The sequence below is a fragment of the Alligator sinensis genome, unplaced genomic scaffold, assembly GCF_000455745.1.
Source record: "Alligator sinensis unplaced genomic scaffold, ASM45574v1 scaffold442_1, whole genome shotgun sequence".
NCBI lineage: Eukaryota > Metazoa > Chordata > Crocodylia > Alligatoridae > Alligator > Alligator sinensis.
In genome coordinates this window covers 2,060,675-2,077,996 of record NW_005841829.1, presented here as the reverse complement: position 1 = coordinate 2,077,996, position 17,322 = coordinate 2,060,675, and the positions used below count along the sequence as shown (strand labels likewise).

The following is a 17,322-nucleotide window of genomic DNA, read 5'->3' as shown; positions in this document are numbered from 1 at the left end:
TGGCTTGGCAGGGTTCAAGATGATACGCACTGGTTCAGCACTCAGCATGTGCCCCACTTCATTTGCATGGGTGGACCACAGCTGTGGAGGTACTCGTGCCAACAGTTCCTCTTGCAAGTAGGAAGTGTCAGGTTCAGAGTACTCCTGGGTTAGCAAAGCCACAAGCTCAGTTTCCCTATGTTCTGGTACCTCAAGGTAAACACCATCTGGGCTACAATAAATCACGCATCCCAGTTTACACAACAAATCCTTACCAAGAAGGTTGACAGGTGCACAGGGGCTAAGAAGAAAGGCATGATTTTCAGACAAAGGGCCAATAGAGATGGAGACAGGTTCAGAGACGGGATGTGGGATAGGTTGTCCGCCTATACCGACAGCATTTATAGTTTCAGGAGAATAAGGTAGAAAAGGAAACTCAGCAGCCTTTAGCGTGGAGCGGGATGCTCCGGTGTCGACAAGACAGGAGACAGGTTTACCAGAAATAAGGCATTCAACAAACGGACCAGATTGGTCAGTAGCAAGCAAAGGAGCGATGATGTCACTGTCCCTCAGGCTGTCCTATTCAACACTGGGAAAATTGACAGGAAGTGGAGGTGGGGGCAGGGACTGGGGTCTGGGTCCTTGGCCGGGGCGCTTGGGGCATTCTGATTTCCAATGTCCTTCTTGCTTGCAATAATGACATTGGTTCCCATAGCCTGGGTTTTGTGGGCTCAAGGATCTATCTCTTCCCCTGAATCTACCCGGGCCTCCCCTTCCCCGTCCTCGTCCCCTTCCTCTACCTGGACCCTGCAACTGAGAAATCTGTAAGGCCATTAACTTAAACTCGGCATTGTCTTTAGACCGTTCCAATTTGTTATGAAAATGGTTAGCCGCAGCAAGGACTTCAGTCAAATCTTTAGTTTCCCAGCCAATAATTACTGTTTGAATTTTCTCAGCAATTTTAGGGTTAAGTCCCTGGATGAATGCTGCCACTATTGCTTGTTTAGCATTTCCGACTGGGTTATCCATTCCTGAGTATCGTTCAAATGCCTGTTTGAGGCGTTCCAAATAGTCACTGGGGTGTTCATTTTTGTTTTGTTTACAGGTATTTATTTTGGTCCAGTCTGCCTTTTTTGGGCAAATTGTGAGAACTGCCTGAACCAAAGCATTTCTCTTGTCAATAAAGTCTTGGCCAATCCCTGGGTTTTGATCTGGCCAAGTACAGGCAGCATACAGACGTAGCATAGTTTCCTTGGGCAAAATCGATCGCATGAGCTGATTAATGTCAGCCCATGTTGGATTATAACAATTTATAACAGTCTGCAATTCTTCCTGAAATTTTTCTGGGTCTTCCCTGATTTTGGGGAATTTTTGAGTTAAATTGTAGAGATCACCTGGAGTCCAGGGTGCATGCACGGTTACTATATTTTGTCCATCGGTGCCAATGCCTGGCATTTGTCTTAGGGGGTAAACTTGTGCAGCTCGGGATCTAAGATTGATGGGAGATCTTTCCATGCCTATTCCCATTCTTCTAAATACACCTGTGGTGGGTTGTGACCCAGGAGTAAATTGCCACACTGGTGATGATTGAGTGGCAGATATGGTGGATGAGTCCAGACTATTAAGCTCCGTGGATGGATTTACTGAAGGAGCTTCAGCTAATGAGTTACTAGCCTGGGCTGCAGCCTGATGTTGAACCGGTTGTTGCTGATGTGGGAGTCCCAGGAGAGCAGGGTTCGAACAAAGGTCAAGGATATCCTCTGCTGGCTCCGGTGGTGGGGGCGCCCCGGGCAATGCTGGATACATCGGAGCGGTGGCCGGCGTGTAATTTGGGGGAGCAGCCAATTTCTCCCGAACAGCTTGTAACTGCTGTTTTAATTTTTCTTGAGAGTCTTTTAGGCTCCTAGTTTGAGATTCTGTCCGCCTTTTGGACATTTCATCATACCAATAAAAGAACGCGTCCCACTGGTTTTGTGGTGTTTTGGATCCACGGGACTCTAAAGCCCCTCTTAAGTGCACTATTTTATCCTGATCAAATGTTCCTTCTTGTGGAAAATGCTTCACAGGATCATCCCTAGTATACCAGTTCCACTTATCCAGGTACTTGCAAGCCTCGGGAGAATAGTGTGTGTACATAAAGTACGCCGGAGTCCCCTTAGGGGGGACGGGAACTTGTTTAGACTGACTCGTTCCCATTTTCAGTCACACAGGGAGACGTAGGAGAGGCTTATTTAGGATGTCCGGGCCGCTCAGTGCCTTGCCCCGCAGTTTTTCACTGCCCAGACAAAAGGCTTCTGACCCGACACCGGCTCATAAAATGGAAATGGGAATGGGAAACACAAGAGGAATCCTTTCACTCCTGCTCTCGGCAGAAGCTACTGGGACAAGGGGTTTGGAAAAGACAAAATCACTCAGACGCCCTGTCCACTGGGTCACGAGGTTTCAGCTGGGCCCCCTTGCTTTCGACGCTACCTTTTTTAGGCAGAATCGGGGCGGCTAGACCCAGCCTTAGTCCCAGACCTGGTCAGTGGCTCATTTTTCTAAATGCACACACACACATTTATTCAATCACTGGGAAGCCCTGTCCACTGGGTCACGAGGTTCCAGTTGGGCCCCCTTGCTTTCAAAACTGCCCTGTCAGGCAGAATTGGGGCGGCTGAACCCAACCGTAGTCTCAGACCTGGTCAGTGGCTCATATTTCTAAATACACACACATGCACATTCATTCAGTCAGCCAGACCTCCTCCCCCACACCGCCTTAGTTAATTAACGACAAGCCCGATGTGCTGTAGGATGAAGGTGCTTCATACAGTTTCTCCCTAAATAAAACGTACGTTACCAGACACAAAATGGGATCCTTTACCAGACAGAAAATTTTAGCCGGCAGTAAGGTTCAGACTGACCTGTTTTAACAAGGTTCAGATCCAGTTACCACGGCCAAGTTGGGAGCCTACAGGCAGTCCTCCTCCGAAACCCCAATAGAGATTTTGAATTAGGTCTCTTACCTCTCAAGTTTGGCGCCTCGGGGTTCGGGGGGGGCAGTCTGCGGTCCTCCTTTCTCAGCCTGTGTTCTGGATCCGAGTCACGGCACCAGGAATTGTCGTGGAAACACACGCAGCATACTTTTGGGTCAGGTCAGCAGAAGCTTTTATTTAAAAGAAACTACAGCTGTAGGGGGGACTCCAAAGTGACATGGATCTCCCAAGCACTTGGAAGGGGTCCCCCCCCAAGAGCAAAATCAGGAGGCTTATATACTTTTTAACAGTTGCTTATAACTCACGTGATCATATAGTGAAATTAGCATGAAAAGCGGCTATAACATTACTTCATTATTTCTTTGCTGTAATTAGGATGGGAACTAATGGGGGAGGCGAGGTTAGTTCACAAACCTCCTTCTTGCACCTGCAAATCAGAGTTGTACATACTTTTTGCTATCTTCAAGGCCGCGGTGAGCGAAGCAGTTGCAGAGGAGTTACAAAGAACAAACACTTTCTCTTATCTGTTCTACTATACAGAGCCAGCAATTCTCCACAAAGCGGTTATGTCATCTTATAACTAAAATAGTCAAAGTTTAAGGCATATATTTTTTCTGATTCCACAACTGTAAGCTATCTGAGGTGGTGCTTTGCATCTGTACAGCAACTAGCACAGTGGAATTCTAGCCCTGCCAGTGGCTTCTAGGCCTCTGGCAGGTGTTACATTTATCATACAGTTAGCACAATCACACACTAATTTGTGGCATGATATGCTTTAAAGTAAGTCATCACCTGATAAGAATGGTTAACAAGTCACAAAAATGACATACCTGCTTCAAATATGTTACTTGTTTAATGCAGAACATCCTTGTGGCTTGTCTGTATCAGGCTTTATTTGAATGTGTGGCATGTTACACAACAAGTGATAGGGCTTCCCTTGGTCTTCCAGCATTCTGGAATGCACTGCTTCCTCCCCCACCAGGGCTGTCAAACAGCCTGAAGCTGCCTGTGAGGAGGAGGAGGGCATGCTGTCCATACCCTTACCCCTGCTGACAAACTGGAGCTGCAAGTTCAGTCCTGGCTGCTGTGAGCCAGGGTGATCCTGGTCCTCTGCAAGGGAATGTACCTTGCTGTTTGCAGAGAATGGGAGTAACTAACTGATCTGCAAGAGAGGAGGCCATTCCCCCTCCCAGGGGCACCTCTGAGATCCTGGGTTGCAGCTGGTCTGGGATCTTCAAGGAGCCCACCTGCAGCCCAGAATTCCAGGGCTCCGGGTAGCAGTGTTGCCAGATCCCAGGTGGCTCTTGGAATTTTAAAGGGCTTACAAGCTCCTCTGTGAGCCTTTCTGGCTTGCTGACGGGCTCTCACCAGAGATGGTAGCTTCTGCCACACTCCAGCCCGGGGACTTTGAATATGTGTCTGTAGCATTTTTTTTTGTTTTGCTACAACCAAAATAATAATGTCTGCCAGGGGTGCCTAGGTAGTGCGGTAAGAAAAATATTGGGAACATAAAAAGCCTCCATTCCCGCTGATGGCATTCTCCTTTTAAACAAGCAGGGGTGTACATCTGTATTCTGGCATCCACTTTGCTGATCCCTGATGTATACTTTCAGCAGCCTTTTATTAATGCGGGGCATAGCTTGTGACCTGGGTGATGCCACAGGCCACCATTTCCCTCCAGCTGCTCCAGTGACTGCATTGAGAAAGAACAGCCTTTCATGCTGACTGGAACGGCCAGAGGCAATCATCACACCATCAGCAAAACACTGACTGGCTCAAACAACTGGGAATCAGTGTATGCCTAATAAAATGTGGGCCGGGTTGGACCTTCATGAGCCAGATTCAATCCCTTTATGGGCCTAATCTGTCTTGTGGGCCATAGGTTGCCAACCCTGGTGCATGTGAAAGGAAACTGCATACTGCTGCCCAGCCCTTAGCTAATACAGTTCTTTCATCTGTGAAAGAACATGGTAAAATGAACCGAGAGTCCTCCTGCACGTTGAGAGGTATGGGACTGGATTTCAGAGCACTGGTGCAGAAAAGTGCAAATGTTATCTCCCAGGACTATCCATGGCCTGCCTGTGGGAGGGAGTTACAACAAAACAGACGAGAGTAATAGTATAATAAGAGCTAGGTATTAGTCGTACCTTTTTTCACTATATTTTGAAAACACAGGTGGGAAAACAGAAGCAGGAAGAGGCAAATTGATTTGCTAAAGGTCAGTCACCTCTGACAGACCAGAATAAAATCCAGGTCTTGTCAGTCTACCCCAGTTCAGTTCCCTGTGTGCTAGCCTGTACTGCAGCCTTTTACCCACAGAAGGAAATAGACTTTAAAATGCCTGAGTCAGAAGCTGAGAGAGTGACTGAAGTCAAAGTTGCTGGCAGTTGCTGCTTTTTTTTTTCTAACACATGTTTTAGTGCCTACTTCTTCAGCTAAAGGCTAGCTCCTCCCAAGGATACAACCTCTGTTATTAATTAAACTGGTCTTCAGTGTTTGCAAAGGTGAAAAACAGAAAGGCATTTGTTTCAGACAGAATTTTTGCGTGCTGTTGGAACAAATCTCATTCCTTTAGGGTTTAAGGTGAAAATTGTACAACAGTTTACTGCAGAATAATTTATCCCCAAATGTATTCTGTGATAAGTTTATTCCATAGTAAGAAATACATCTCACAGGGGTGTAACAGTTACAGACATTGTCACTAGTTGGCAAGGGAGCCAGTTTACATAGAGTAAATTGCTGTCCCTGGGGTGAAACAGAATATGAGAGAGGACACATGACGCCTACTCCATAGTAAATCGGTCCAGCATAAACCGATAGAGATTTTCTTGTGGGCAACTTTATGATGAAAGAGAGAGACTTAGTCTAAAATAAGGCTGTTATGCATCCACTCCATTTTTACTAAAGTCAATTCACTCCATAATAAAATCACACTCAAAGTGAAGAAACTGAAGGTAGGGAATGGCTGTGGAATACATGAAAGTGTTGTACCACTTGGTTGGCACTTATTTGGTAGCATTCAAAAAAATAGATATAGAAATTGCTGCTGAAAGAACATTGCCAGAATAATGAGCATTTTGACAATCTAGTGGACAAAATTCATGTCCGATTTGTTTTAATGGAATTGTGCAAAGATGAGAAATCTGAGAGGTTGGGGTCTTAATTGGAGCCTCTAGGCACTACTGCAGTGCAAATAATAAGTAATAATGTACTCACTTTCTGCTTGCCTGTAGTTGATTTTCATCTCCTTTAACCTTCTGAGCTGTAGCCATGCTTTTTAACCGATTGGAATTTAAATGTGTTGTTACAGTACTGTCTTTGTTGGAGATAGACCGTGACTTGTGTTCATTAATGCTACAGATGTCTGGTCAGATTATATATTTCAAAACCTCCTTCCCTGATGAAGTGTGAAAAAGCCAGGGTTGAGCAGAAGCTTGCAAGAGATAAAATAATAGCCCCTTATCCCAATGTCTGACAGTCATAGTGTAGTTACTCTCAGATCTTTTTTTAAAAAAAAACTTTGAGACTGTGAATTTGTTCCCAGTCAATAAAATAGTCCTCTGAGCACAAACCATAATGTTTCTATTATCAGTCTTTCCCTAAATTATTCAAAACACATTTTGCACTCCAAAATTTCTAGTCTGCATATTCAGCATTTCCCAGGTAATAAAGTTTTAATAGGCATAAGTGGCATTGATAAACTGTTTGTACCTGGTGCTATCAGAAAACATAGCCCTTTTTAAGAAAAAGCCATGAAAGAATAAAATGCTATGAATTTGAGTTAAATCAGCCTGCCCAGTTGATTTTTGTGAATTGCAAGAAACAGTATAACAGACATGGCTTTATAAACCTTCCTGGCCTTATACCTGTTTCTCACTCAGGAAAGATGACTGCATTACCAAGAAACTTAGTTCAGTGACTTCTGCAGTGTGTAAACATTTGCAGAAAATTATTAGGGCAGAACTAAAAAGTCATATATTTTTCTAAGCAACTATCATGCTTACATCCAGCCAATATGTTCTCAGGGCCCTTATACCTTCCTGCCATATACATTATATACAGCAGTGGTCACCAACCAGTAGATCTCGATCCATAGGTAGATCTCGGAACCTCTTGCAGTATATCTCTGAGCCTCTTGGAATCAATCCAAGGCTGGGGTGAAGGGGGCTGAGTGCCCGTGTGCACACGCATGCCTTAGCCCAGCAGGTCAGTCTGTGGGGGAGGGAAGGGGGGGACTAGATTGAGGCCCCCTCAGTGAGGGACAGTGCTGCAGAGGCAGGAGCAGGGGTAAGTTGAGTGGGGCCCTGGCCAGGTGGGACTTACCTACTGGAGAGGGGGGGGGGGCAGGGGGGAGCATGGTAGATCTTGGGTTGCTTTTAAATGCCAAAGGTGATCTCCTGCTTAAAAGGTTGGCTACCACTGATATACAGTGTGTATACTCTTAAAATTCATATAGCAGACACTGCTAACAGTCCCACTACTGCACATATACTATAACTCTGATGATACCTAGAAGCACCATCTATAGCAGGGGTGTCAAAGATACCCAGCCTACAGAGCCCCATCACCCAACCTCTGGTGGTCCCCCGGGTCTGAGTTGATGCACACGGTGCATGGTGGACTGGTCCTGTATGTGGACCTGGGATACATACTGCATGTGGCATCTGCTCTGTCATCTATACTACACATGGTAGCCACCCCCACCAGACCGGAACTGCACTTCATATGGTGCCTACTCCAGGATCCGCGCTGTTGAGTGGGCAATCGCAAGTAGTGTGGTCCCAGACCAGCAGCACAGCTCCCAGACCAGTGGGGCAGGATGCTGCATATGGCACAGGTCCCAGGCTAGCTGGGGAGGACACTACTGCATTGCAAATTACAGAACAGGCTTTGTGTCTTCTTGGTCCAGCATGGAGAAGAGGGGTCAATGGGTCTTATCTGGCCCATGGACCAGCCCCACGCCACTCATCCTGCCCACAGGGTTTGACACCCCTGCTCTGTGTGTTCACATCTATAACGAGCAACTTCGTGCACTACAGTTAGTGGGAAGTTTTCTCTTCAATTTAAAGAGTAAAGGTCATGTACTGATATTATGAGTGGATTGCTATCTTAAATCCTTCCTCTGAAAAAGGACTATGAATGGCTTTCTCTTAGTGAATATTTTACTGGGTAAAGTACTTACAGATATTAGAAATCTCTCAAGAAATATATTTGCAACATGCTGGATGAACAACAATCACACATTTCTTTTCCTCTGCAAATGTTTCTTGACAAAAGAGAAAAAAAATCGTCAGAAATTCTTTGCACATTTTAATATGATCCAGCTTATCAGAAAGAAAACCTACAGTAAATGTCTCCTGTAGCAGAGCTGTAGAAAGGTCATGTGTACCTCGTTTTGCTTTAAGACATATAGCAGTTTTCTGTCTGGAGTGTTGTTTTGGAAAATGACCTTTAAGGAATGCTTGTTTTTTCTAATCTTTATTTGAACTGGAAACTGTCTTTTCAAAGGTTGCCAACTAAGCTGCAATGGCAAGCTTATATGATAGGACATGCTCTGGGTTTACTGACTTTAGGTTAGTGCCAGGGGGTGGTCAGGAAAATTAGACTCGATTATTATGTTAAACCAGCACTGCCATGGAGGTGGAATGCCAGGAAGTTCCTGTTGCATCACATCTTCCAAAAATAACTGAAAGTTAAACTATGAATAAAGAAAGATGGTCCTGGGGTTCTGTTCTTCTGTCACAAAAGATGAGTAACTCCTGTTCACTCTGGTATGCTGTGGTGGGAGCATAGGGGCTAAGTAATCATTTTTTGGCAGAGCCCTATTCCCCACATGGAAGGCCTGTTCCCAGAAAAGGAGAAAGATACTCTGTATTGGTAAAGGAAAAGAAGTTTTCAGCAGGCTTCTTTTTCTTTCTCTGAACCATCAACATTTTGCCAGTTCCAGAACACTTGAGTGTATACCCCAGATCCATGTTGCTTGTGGCAGCTTCCTGGAGGTATAATGAACTGGCTGGGAAACACAGGAAAGAAACCTAAACGCCTGCTAAGTAGATGAGAAATCCCAGTGTGACATTTTAACATACCATCTAGACTGTTAATGTACCTGAATTCTTAGTACAGGGTAGGGATTTCTTGTGCACAAAAACTAATAGCAAACCAGCTAAAATAGATGTTTCACTTCATAATTTTCCTGGGCTAGTCCCTTTCGGGAAAAGTGGGGCTTTTATATATTCTTTCTTCTGCATTTATAGTTAGACTGAGATGCACAGACACTTTCTATTTCAGTCCATAGTAGAGGAATGCTAAATAGAAACAGCAACCTTGAAAAGTTTTGTAGAGAAGTTGACATACTGCTCTAGTTTTTCATCCTTTTAAAATTCTCTGCCTTATTAAAGAAATGGAAACATGCAACTTCACAATGAACTGTTGATAACTAATTAGGTTGCCTACGCTCTGCACTGATGTCCTGTTCCACTCAGATCATGTCAAACTGCTGTAAATGTATTGAGTTTAATGGAAGACTCATGATGGGGGAGAGTTACCATATTTCCAGTTTCAGAAAAGAGGATAGCTGTCAGAGGGGTGGGATATATGATTGTGGGGGGCAGTGATATGCCTGTGTCCTACCCCTGCCCCTCACTGCCGACCTGAAGCACCCTGGCATTGCCTGTGCCTCACTCTCCTGACCCACAATCCTCCATCCCCCTGGTGCCCCTCACTCCCACACACAAACACACACCCCAGCACAACCCACAAAACTCTCATCCTCCCTCGCCCTCCCCACAAACCCTACACACACACACACCCCCCCCCCGAACCACACCCAACGTACACTGCACACACAATATACAAAAATAAGACTTTATTTTGGGATCACCTCTATGTACACTATGCAAACATGCATAAATCAGGACAAAAATGCTTTTTGAAATTAAAATATGTTTGATTTTTAGCATATGATTGGGGGGGGTTGGTTCCAAGGTGGCAACCCCTCCACCCCAAGGAGTACTTCTGGGAGGAAGGGGAGGGATTTCTGGTGGCAAAGGTCAGGGGTTAGAGGTGAGGCTTTCAGTCCCAAGATGGTGACTAGGGGGTGGGGCACCTGTCAAGGGGTGGGGCAACCTTTACAGTCCTTGATAGCTCACCAAAACTTGTTAAGTGGCCCTCCAGCCAAAATAATTTTCCACACCTGAATCTTGGATTATAGCATCCTCAAATCTTCTGCAAATAATTATTTATTATATGAAAAGTATCTGAATTATCCCTGATGTAAAAATAAGCCCCAAAACTAGATCACTGTAGCTCTTTTTTCCCCTTCACCTCATAACTCAACTGCCAAAGAAACTCAAAAAGACCTTGTCGCTCTTCCTAGTGACAATGTTGGTTGACAGAGAAGGTCCAAATTAGAGCAGAGCTGTGTTAATTGCTTATCACTGTCCTCCCTCTAGCCCCTTTGCATGTGTAATATGACATGAACTCAGCCATTCAGTTTGTGAATTAGGGAATGGATTAGAGAAGCAGCAGCTGTATGTGATGAGCGGTAATTACATTTACTAATGCATGTAAATTCCTTTTGCCTCTTCCTTCTATTCTGCTTTACTTTGAGATTCTTCACACAAACTTTCCCTGGCTCATTTTATTGAACCAGAGAACTAATGTGGGTTGTTAATTTCAAGGTTTTCACAGCTTTCACTTGAGCACATTTGTGTGGGGAGAGGAATCGGAGCTTTGACAGTCCACAGTGTTGACAGCATGAGTAAAGATCTTCAATGAAGTCTGACAGTGGGTATTCATGAAATCTTGGAATGAAGCCATGGCAAGCTTGGAATATGATTAGCCCATGAAAGAACTTTCTGGTTTGTGGTTATGATGGTTATGTCAATAAACCAGATTTATTTGGTTAAGTGCAATAGATTTTTAGACACAGATAACACAGCTGATAATTATGTTCCCTCATTTCTGGCATAGCTCCTTTCTCGCTCTCTTTTTTTCCTCCTAAGACATCCATTTTTTTAAACTAAGATATTTAAAAGTAAAGAATGGGACACTTTCAATTTTATTACCTTCCTTGAATAATGGGAAATTATTTTAAGTGTGGCCATCCAGGGTGTGTGTTGCATTTATTATCAAAGTGAGCTACCAACTTAAACACTAAGAGCCATAGCCTAGAAATCCTGAGGTAGACATTCAGTGAGCATTGCTATGCAATAGTGGGATAATTCTTTCAAGCTATTTGAAATTGCATGTACTATTTTAGCAGTCTCCTTCTCACCCCTCCCTTCACTCCAAATGCTGGGGAAATTCATTACAAAGTTTGCAACACAATGGGCATGTCTACATGAGATGCTACTGTGCAGTGGTTACTACACATTTATTTAGTACTTCTATAATCAAGTACTAAATAAATGTGTAATAACCGGAGAAAGTCTTTAAGTGCCACTACTGCGCAGTAGCATATTAACACTGTTGGTGCTGTGATGCGTTACTGTGCAGTTTTATTTGGCTACTGCGCAGTCTGTGTCTCACTCAGCACCCAGTGTGGCCAGTAGTATTGTTTGTCAGTAGACAACAAGGAGGAAAATTATCTGCTAACATTGGTTCTGCAGCCTGTAGTTGGGAATGGGATGTTTTCCCCTTGAACCTTAGTCTTTTCCTTCTGCTTAAAGTAAATAAATGATTTTTTTTGTTCTGGACTAAAGTGAGATTTTAATGTATTTAGTTACTGGAAATTGGGAGATTTAATTCAATTCCTGGCCGTGTCACTTGCCTTCTGTCACTTCATCTCTCCCTGCCTCTTTCTTTTTCACAGCCCTTATATATAGAGTGACCATACGTCCCAGTTTGACTGGGACATTCCAGGAATCAGTAGTGCAGTCCTGGCAAGTTGGTCAGAAGTCTAGGGCCATAGGCTGGCGGGGAGGTGGAGTTACATGGTGTGCCAGGCAGGCAGTCGAGCAGGAGCAAGGCATGTGGACTGGAGCAGGCACCACCCCGCCCACATGTGGCACATCTTTGCTCCCATACCTGTCTGGCCACTTGCCTGGTACCCCAGGCTGCTCCACCTCCCCTCCAGACTCTGACCCGGGACTTTGACCAACTAGTTGGGACTGGGCTACAGAATCCTGGAGTGTGCCGGCCAAACCAGGACGGTCACTATATATAGATATCTATATAGCTACATAGATATGTATAGATTTATAGATATCTATATATATGCTATAAATAGACGAGCGAGAGAGAGAGAGAGAGAGATCTTGTCTCTTTATACCATGAGGTGTTCAGAGAAGAGATCCTCTCTGAAGAGACTTTTGCCCCAACCTCTAGGCACTAATGTAATACAAATAACAGTAACTGATACTTTTGTTATCAATTTAAATGCGGCTTTAAATCATCATCTCAGCTACCTTTTTGTTTCTCTGTTCCAAATCCTAAACTAAATCTCTTATTTTCCTCTTGTCTCCAGTTTCTTATTAAATTCTTTTGTTCCTTTAGTAGCTGCAAATCTGCCCATATAGCATCCTTGTTCATATGCTTCCCAGATATTACTACTATCTTTTCTTTTCTGGTGTTCCTTTCTCCACTTTATTCCTCCAGTTTGCTCAAAAGACAGTTGCTAATGTCATGTTCCATTTCCTATCCAAATGCCATGTGACACTGAAGCTAACCAACAAGGTTCTCCCTGACCTTGTCTGACTGTGTTCTTATGTCAGCCCTTTTCTCTATTTTGTTCTCTGCATTCATCACCTTGCATTGCCTGATCTCTTCTGTACCCTTGGCTTTGCACCTTCTGTTTTACTACCCTTTTCTCTATATAATAGAAGGATTCTTGATTTTTGTCTCAACTGCCCTCAACATATCTGTTCTTGAAAGTTATTTCATCTGGCAATTGTCCTTCTAAATATGCAAATCCTTCCAACAGCCACCCAGTACAGAATAACTTGTCCAGTATTTTCTCTTGCTTTTACCCTAGTTGGTAAGGTCTTTGGAGCAGAAAAACGGGTTACTGTTTGTTATAGGATACCATGTAAATTTAAAGTGCTTTGGAAACTGCATTTTTAATATTAAAAATTAGCCTTTTCCATCTTGGATTCAATACATTAAAAAAATACAATAAAATAAAGAGAAGAATGGAGAGAAAATGCTGTTAAAATGCTGTGCATGCATGTTCCTATTCTGACCTTTTTTCCATCCATAAAAAGTATCACTCTGTCAGTTAGGCGTACAGATGGAGGATATTTTTGCAGCACATTCACTGCAAGACTGTCTCTTTAGATGGATCTAATGTATTTCCTCTTTCTTAGTCAGTTTGCTCTCTGCCTACAGTGTGTGAACACATCTGTGAAGATCATAGGCGTGCAACTCAGCCAACGGGGACTGAGTGATTCTGTCAGCCAATCTTTGATTGGTGCGTGCACTTTTTTAATAAACTAATTTTCCACAGTTCGAAGGAAGAAAGAAAATTCAGTTGGAAGCCTAGTCTGGCAACATGTCACATGGTGCATTAGCAGCGAACACAGCTGAATATGAGCGCAGAATTCTACACTGTGGCTAATCCCAGGCTTTCCCTTTCCTTTTCTGTCTCTTACAGAGACTGGTAGTGGCCAAGATTATGTGACCTCGGAGAACCAGCTGCTGTATTACCCCAGCATCACCTATGCTATCATCGGCAGTTCAGTCATTTTTGTGCTGGTTATGGCCTTCCTTGCCTTGGTCTTGCACCACCAGCGAAAGCGCAACAACCTCATGACCCTGCCTGTGCATCGGCTGCAGCACCCTGTCCTCCTGTCCCGGCTGGTTGTCCTTGATCATCCACATCATTGCAGTGTCACCTACAATGTGAACAATGGTATTCAATACATGTCAAACCAGGCCTATCATAGGCCAGTGGATCTGGATTCTCCTCCATCCTACTCAGAAGCTGTTTTAGACCAAAGGTATGTGCAAACGTTAATTGTTCCATCACCAGAGTTATTCTAACGGTAGACTGTGAGACAGGTGTCTCCCATGTGTTTGCATCATTGCCTTGATAGCAGTCCTCTACTCTGGAAGCTGCACACATTGTGTACCGATTGTGTCTCATGAAAGTAGTCCATGGGAGATGTCCCTTTCCAACCTCCACCTGAGTCTGAAAAATAAGTGAGTTTCAGGTCCAATTCCAGAGCATATTATGAAGGAGATTTAGATATGCATGGCATCCAGGTCCTTATTGATGTTCACCTGGCTGATCCAGGCCACAAGGTGCTTGGGCACCTCTCTCTTGAAATCAAGCCAACTCTTAGCAGAAGTAGTCAGTGCCCCTGGCAGTGCTGTATTCTACAGAGATGACAAGGAGAAAACCCTCCCTTCCTTAGCTACTCCTTGCCAATGTGGAGCAAAGCTTGAAAAATTCTAAAATAGCTCTTCTGCTAGAGGCCCTGAGGCATACATTTTGAAAGGTATTTAGACACCTCCCCCATTGGCCTGAGCACATTTAAAAATTTAGCCTGAAACATAAGCCAGGAATAGAACAGTGCTGGTTTGTTCCAAAGGGTGTAGGTTTTAGCCGTGTTGGTCTAAGGACATAGGCAGACAAGGTTCCTTGGGTGAATTTGATATCTTTTATTAGACCAACCCAAATAGTTGGAGAATAGTTATTAAGCAAGCTTTCGGGTTCAAAAACCCTTCGTCAGGCTAAGGAAGTTTCAGCAGTTGGTGTGCGCTCTTCCTGGATGGAATGAAAAGTAAAGAAGCCAGAGGCTGGGCTGGGGAGTCAGTGGGTTGGTCTAATAAAAGATATCAAATTCACCCAAGGAACCCTGTCTGCGGTTTGTTCCAAAGGCATTTGGTGGGTAAAGGCTCTGCGTTTGTGTAAATATACAAGAAAAAATATGCATTTGTGATCCCTTCCAAAATCCTTTGTCTCTTTCCAATTAGCCCATATCACTTTTTGTGTTGTGCATCCCATCCACACACAAATACAGATATACACCCCTTTTGGACACTGCCTTTATTTATAGGACAGCACATATGCCTCTACAGCCTTTTTATCTGTTTGTAAATCTGCACATGAGAGATATGGCTTAAGTAATGGCAGTGGAAACCTCTATCTGTTGCCCTACCGGTTTTCCTTAAAAGTGATTGAGAAGTGTAGGGATGAGAAGGTCATTGATTCTCCATGCCTATTCATTCCCTTACTTCCTTGCTGAAACCGGTTAAGTAGTTCCTGTTTCAAGCATGACTTTTTTGTAATGACAACGCCTTTCCACTAGCCGCTTCACTGAGACCAACTAACTGGACAGGTATCCAAATTATGATTGCGACTTACCTGGGCTGGTATAAAGTGCAGGCAACTCCAAAATTAAATGTTCCTTATCCCATTATCAACCTGCTGGAACGTTCATTTCCCCTTTCACTTGTTCTTTGACAGTAACTGTTTCTTTGAAGCCATTAACAGTATTGTCCATACTTAGAGAACAGTTGGTTTGTAAGCTGTATCCCAGGAGTGAACATGAAATGTCCTGCGTAGAATTCAATTTATCGTTTGTTTGGATATAGTAGATCACATGAGCCATTACCTTCCTGTATTGGTGAGGTTTTTTTTCTTGAGCTTACATCTAAAAGGTTATATACCATCTTCTTATTGTCAGTATCCCAAGGTGCTTTCCACACTATGTAATTGTTATCCCAGAAAAAGCTTTTATTCATTGCTGAATGGCAGCCGTTGACCATAGTAGGTGATTGGCAGCACAGGGGATGAAATATTTTAGGACATAAAATGAATACCCTGTCAAAATTGAAATAGCAGAAAAAATCATTTAGGCAGAATTTTATTGTCAATATTAACTTTTGACCAGAACATGGTTTTAATATCTATGGATGAATTTCCCCCAAACTTTTGTATTTACATCCTCAGTAGGCATTACCATGGAAAGCATCATAGGGCTGCTGTTGTTTTATCACTTTGTTGGGGGAAAAATTCATAATCAGTTGGACAAAATTCACTATTCCTCCCTACATGCCATTGTCTTCAGTAACCTGTTGCTTTTTTGTATATCTTGCAGCAGACCCCCTTGGTTTGATCTTCCTCCACCCCCTTACTGCTCAGAATCTGAATCTCCCAGTCAGACAGATCTCCCTCCTTACCGATCTCGGACAGGAAGCTCGGTGAGCACAGGCACCCCAATGGCAGGAAACAGCCTGCACATAGACCACAGTCAGACAAGATGCATCAGTAACAATGTGGACCATCATGAGACACTTCTTGGGACAAGAGCAGAGCAAAATGACTCTCTGATCAACTCTGCTGCTGAAAGAGAAATGTTACAGGTTTTTTAAATGTGTATATGGGTTAGTCTGTTGTGGTTTATTTCCTTCTGAAATAGGAGGGAGCAGCAATGTTTAGAAAAGGATTTAATTTTGGATCCAACTCCAGATTGCTGCACATTTCACAGACACTTGGACTCAGTATTTGAGCTCATCACTGACTTCTTGTTCTAGGTTCACGTCAGAACTTCCAAAAGCTTGTAAGGGAGGGTTCCAGTTCAAATCTGTATAATATGTTGATGCTAAGACTTTGTGATTTAATGTATTTCTGGGAGATTGTATATGTATGTACATAGGTGCACATATAATATATATAGATAATACACACGTGCCCGCACACGCACAGACACACACGTTTGCATTTACATTACAGTTTCCAGACTGGCTCTTGTCCTCTCCACGCTTCAGTCAGGCACAGTCGCCTGCACAGATGACAGGGAGTAATTGAGTGTACAGGACAGAAAAATAAGGTATCCCTGCTTTGAGATCTGATGCTCAACTACACATCTGCCCCACAGCAGCAAGAAGCAGCAGTCCTGTTTGGCCCCTCCATCCCCAGATGGGAGCATGCTCTGTACAAATATAGTCATTGAAAATGGCAGACAAGGTTCTTCTGGGTGAATCTGATATCTTTTATTAGACCAACTTAAATAGTTGGAAAACAATTATTAAGCAAGCTTTTGGGTTCAAAAACCTTTTGTCAGGCTAAGGAAGTTTCAGCAGTTGGTGTGTGCTCTTCCTGGATGGAATGAAAAGTAAAGAAGCCAGAGGCTGGGCTGATATGCAGACAAGACAGGTAGTCAGTGAAAATGTAGATTGAGGAGTCAATGGGTGAGAGACAGGCTGGGGAGTGGGGAAAAGAGAGAAGGGGAATGAAAGTGGAGAGATACCTGGGGAGTCAGATGTCAGGCAGGTTATAATGTGTCATAAATCCAATGTCTATATTTAGTCCATGATTTTTAGTATCCAGGAGGTTGATGAAGTGAAGTTCATAGGCTCATCTGTGTTTTGTAAGTTTTCTTTGAGGATCAGGACTGAGAGATTGGAGAGAGAGTGGTTTTCT

The 17,322-nt window shown here is 43.6% G+C and overlaps 1 protein-coding gene across 1 annotated transcript in view; it reads left to right on the top strand.

Moving 5' to 3' along the window:
* LDLRAD3 (low density lipoprotein receptor class A domain containing 3) overlaps nucleotides 1-16,978 on the top strand; it is a 148,913-nt gene extending 131,935 nt beyond the window's left edge. Inside the window, exons 6-7 of the mRNA XM_014526969.2 lie at nucleotides 13,546-13,891; nucleotides 15,998-16,978. Of these exons, the coding sequence (XP_014382455.1) occupies nucleotides 13,546-13,891; nucleotides 15,998-16,271 (620 nt within the window). The 3' untranslated portion in view covers nucleotides 16,272-16,978. The remainder of the gene's footprint in view (nucleotides 1-13,545; nucleotides 13,892-15,997) is intronic.
* Nucleotides 16,979-17,322: the final 344 nt, after the last annotated feature.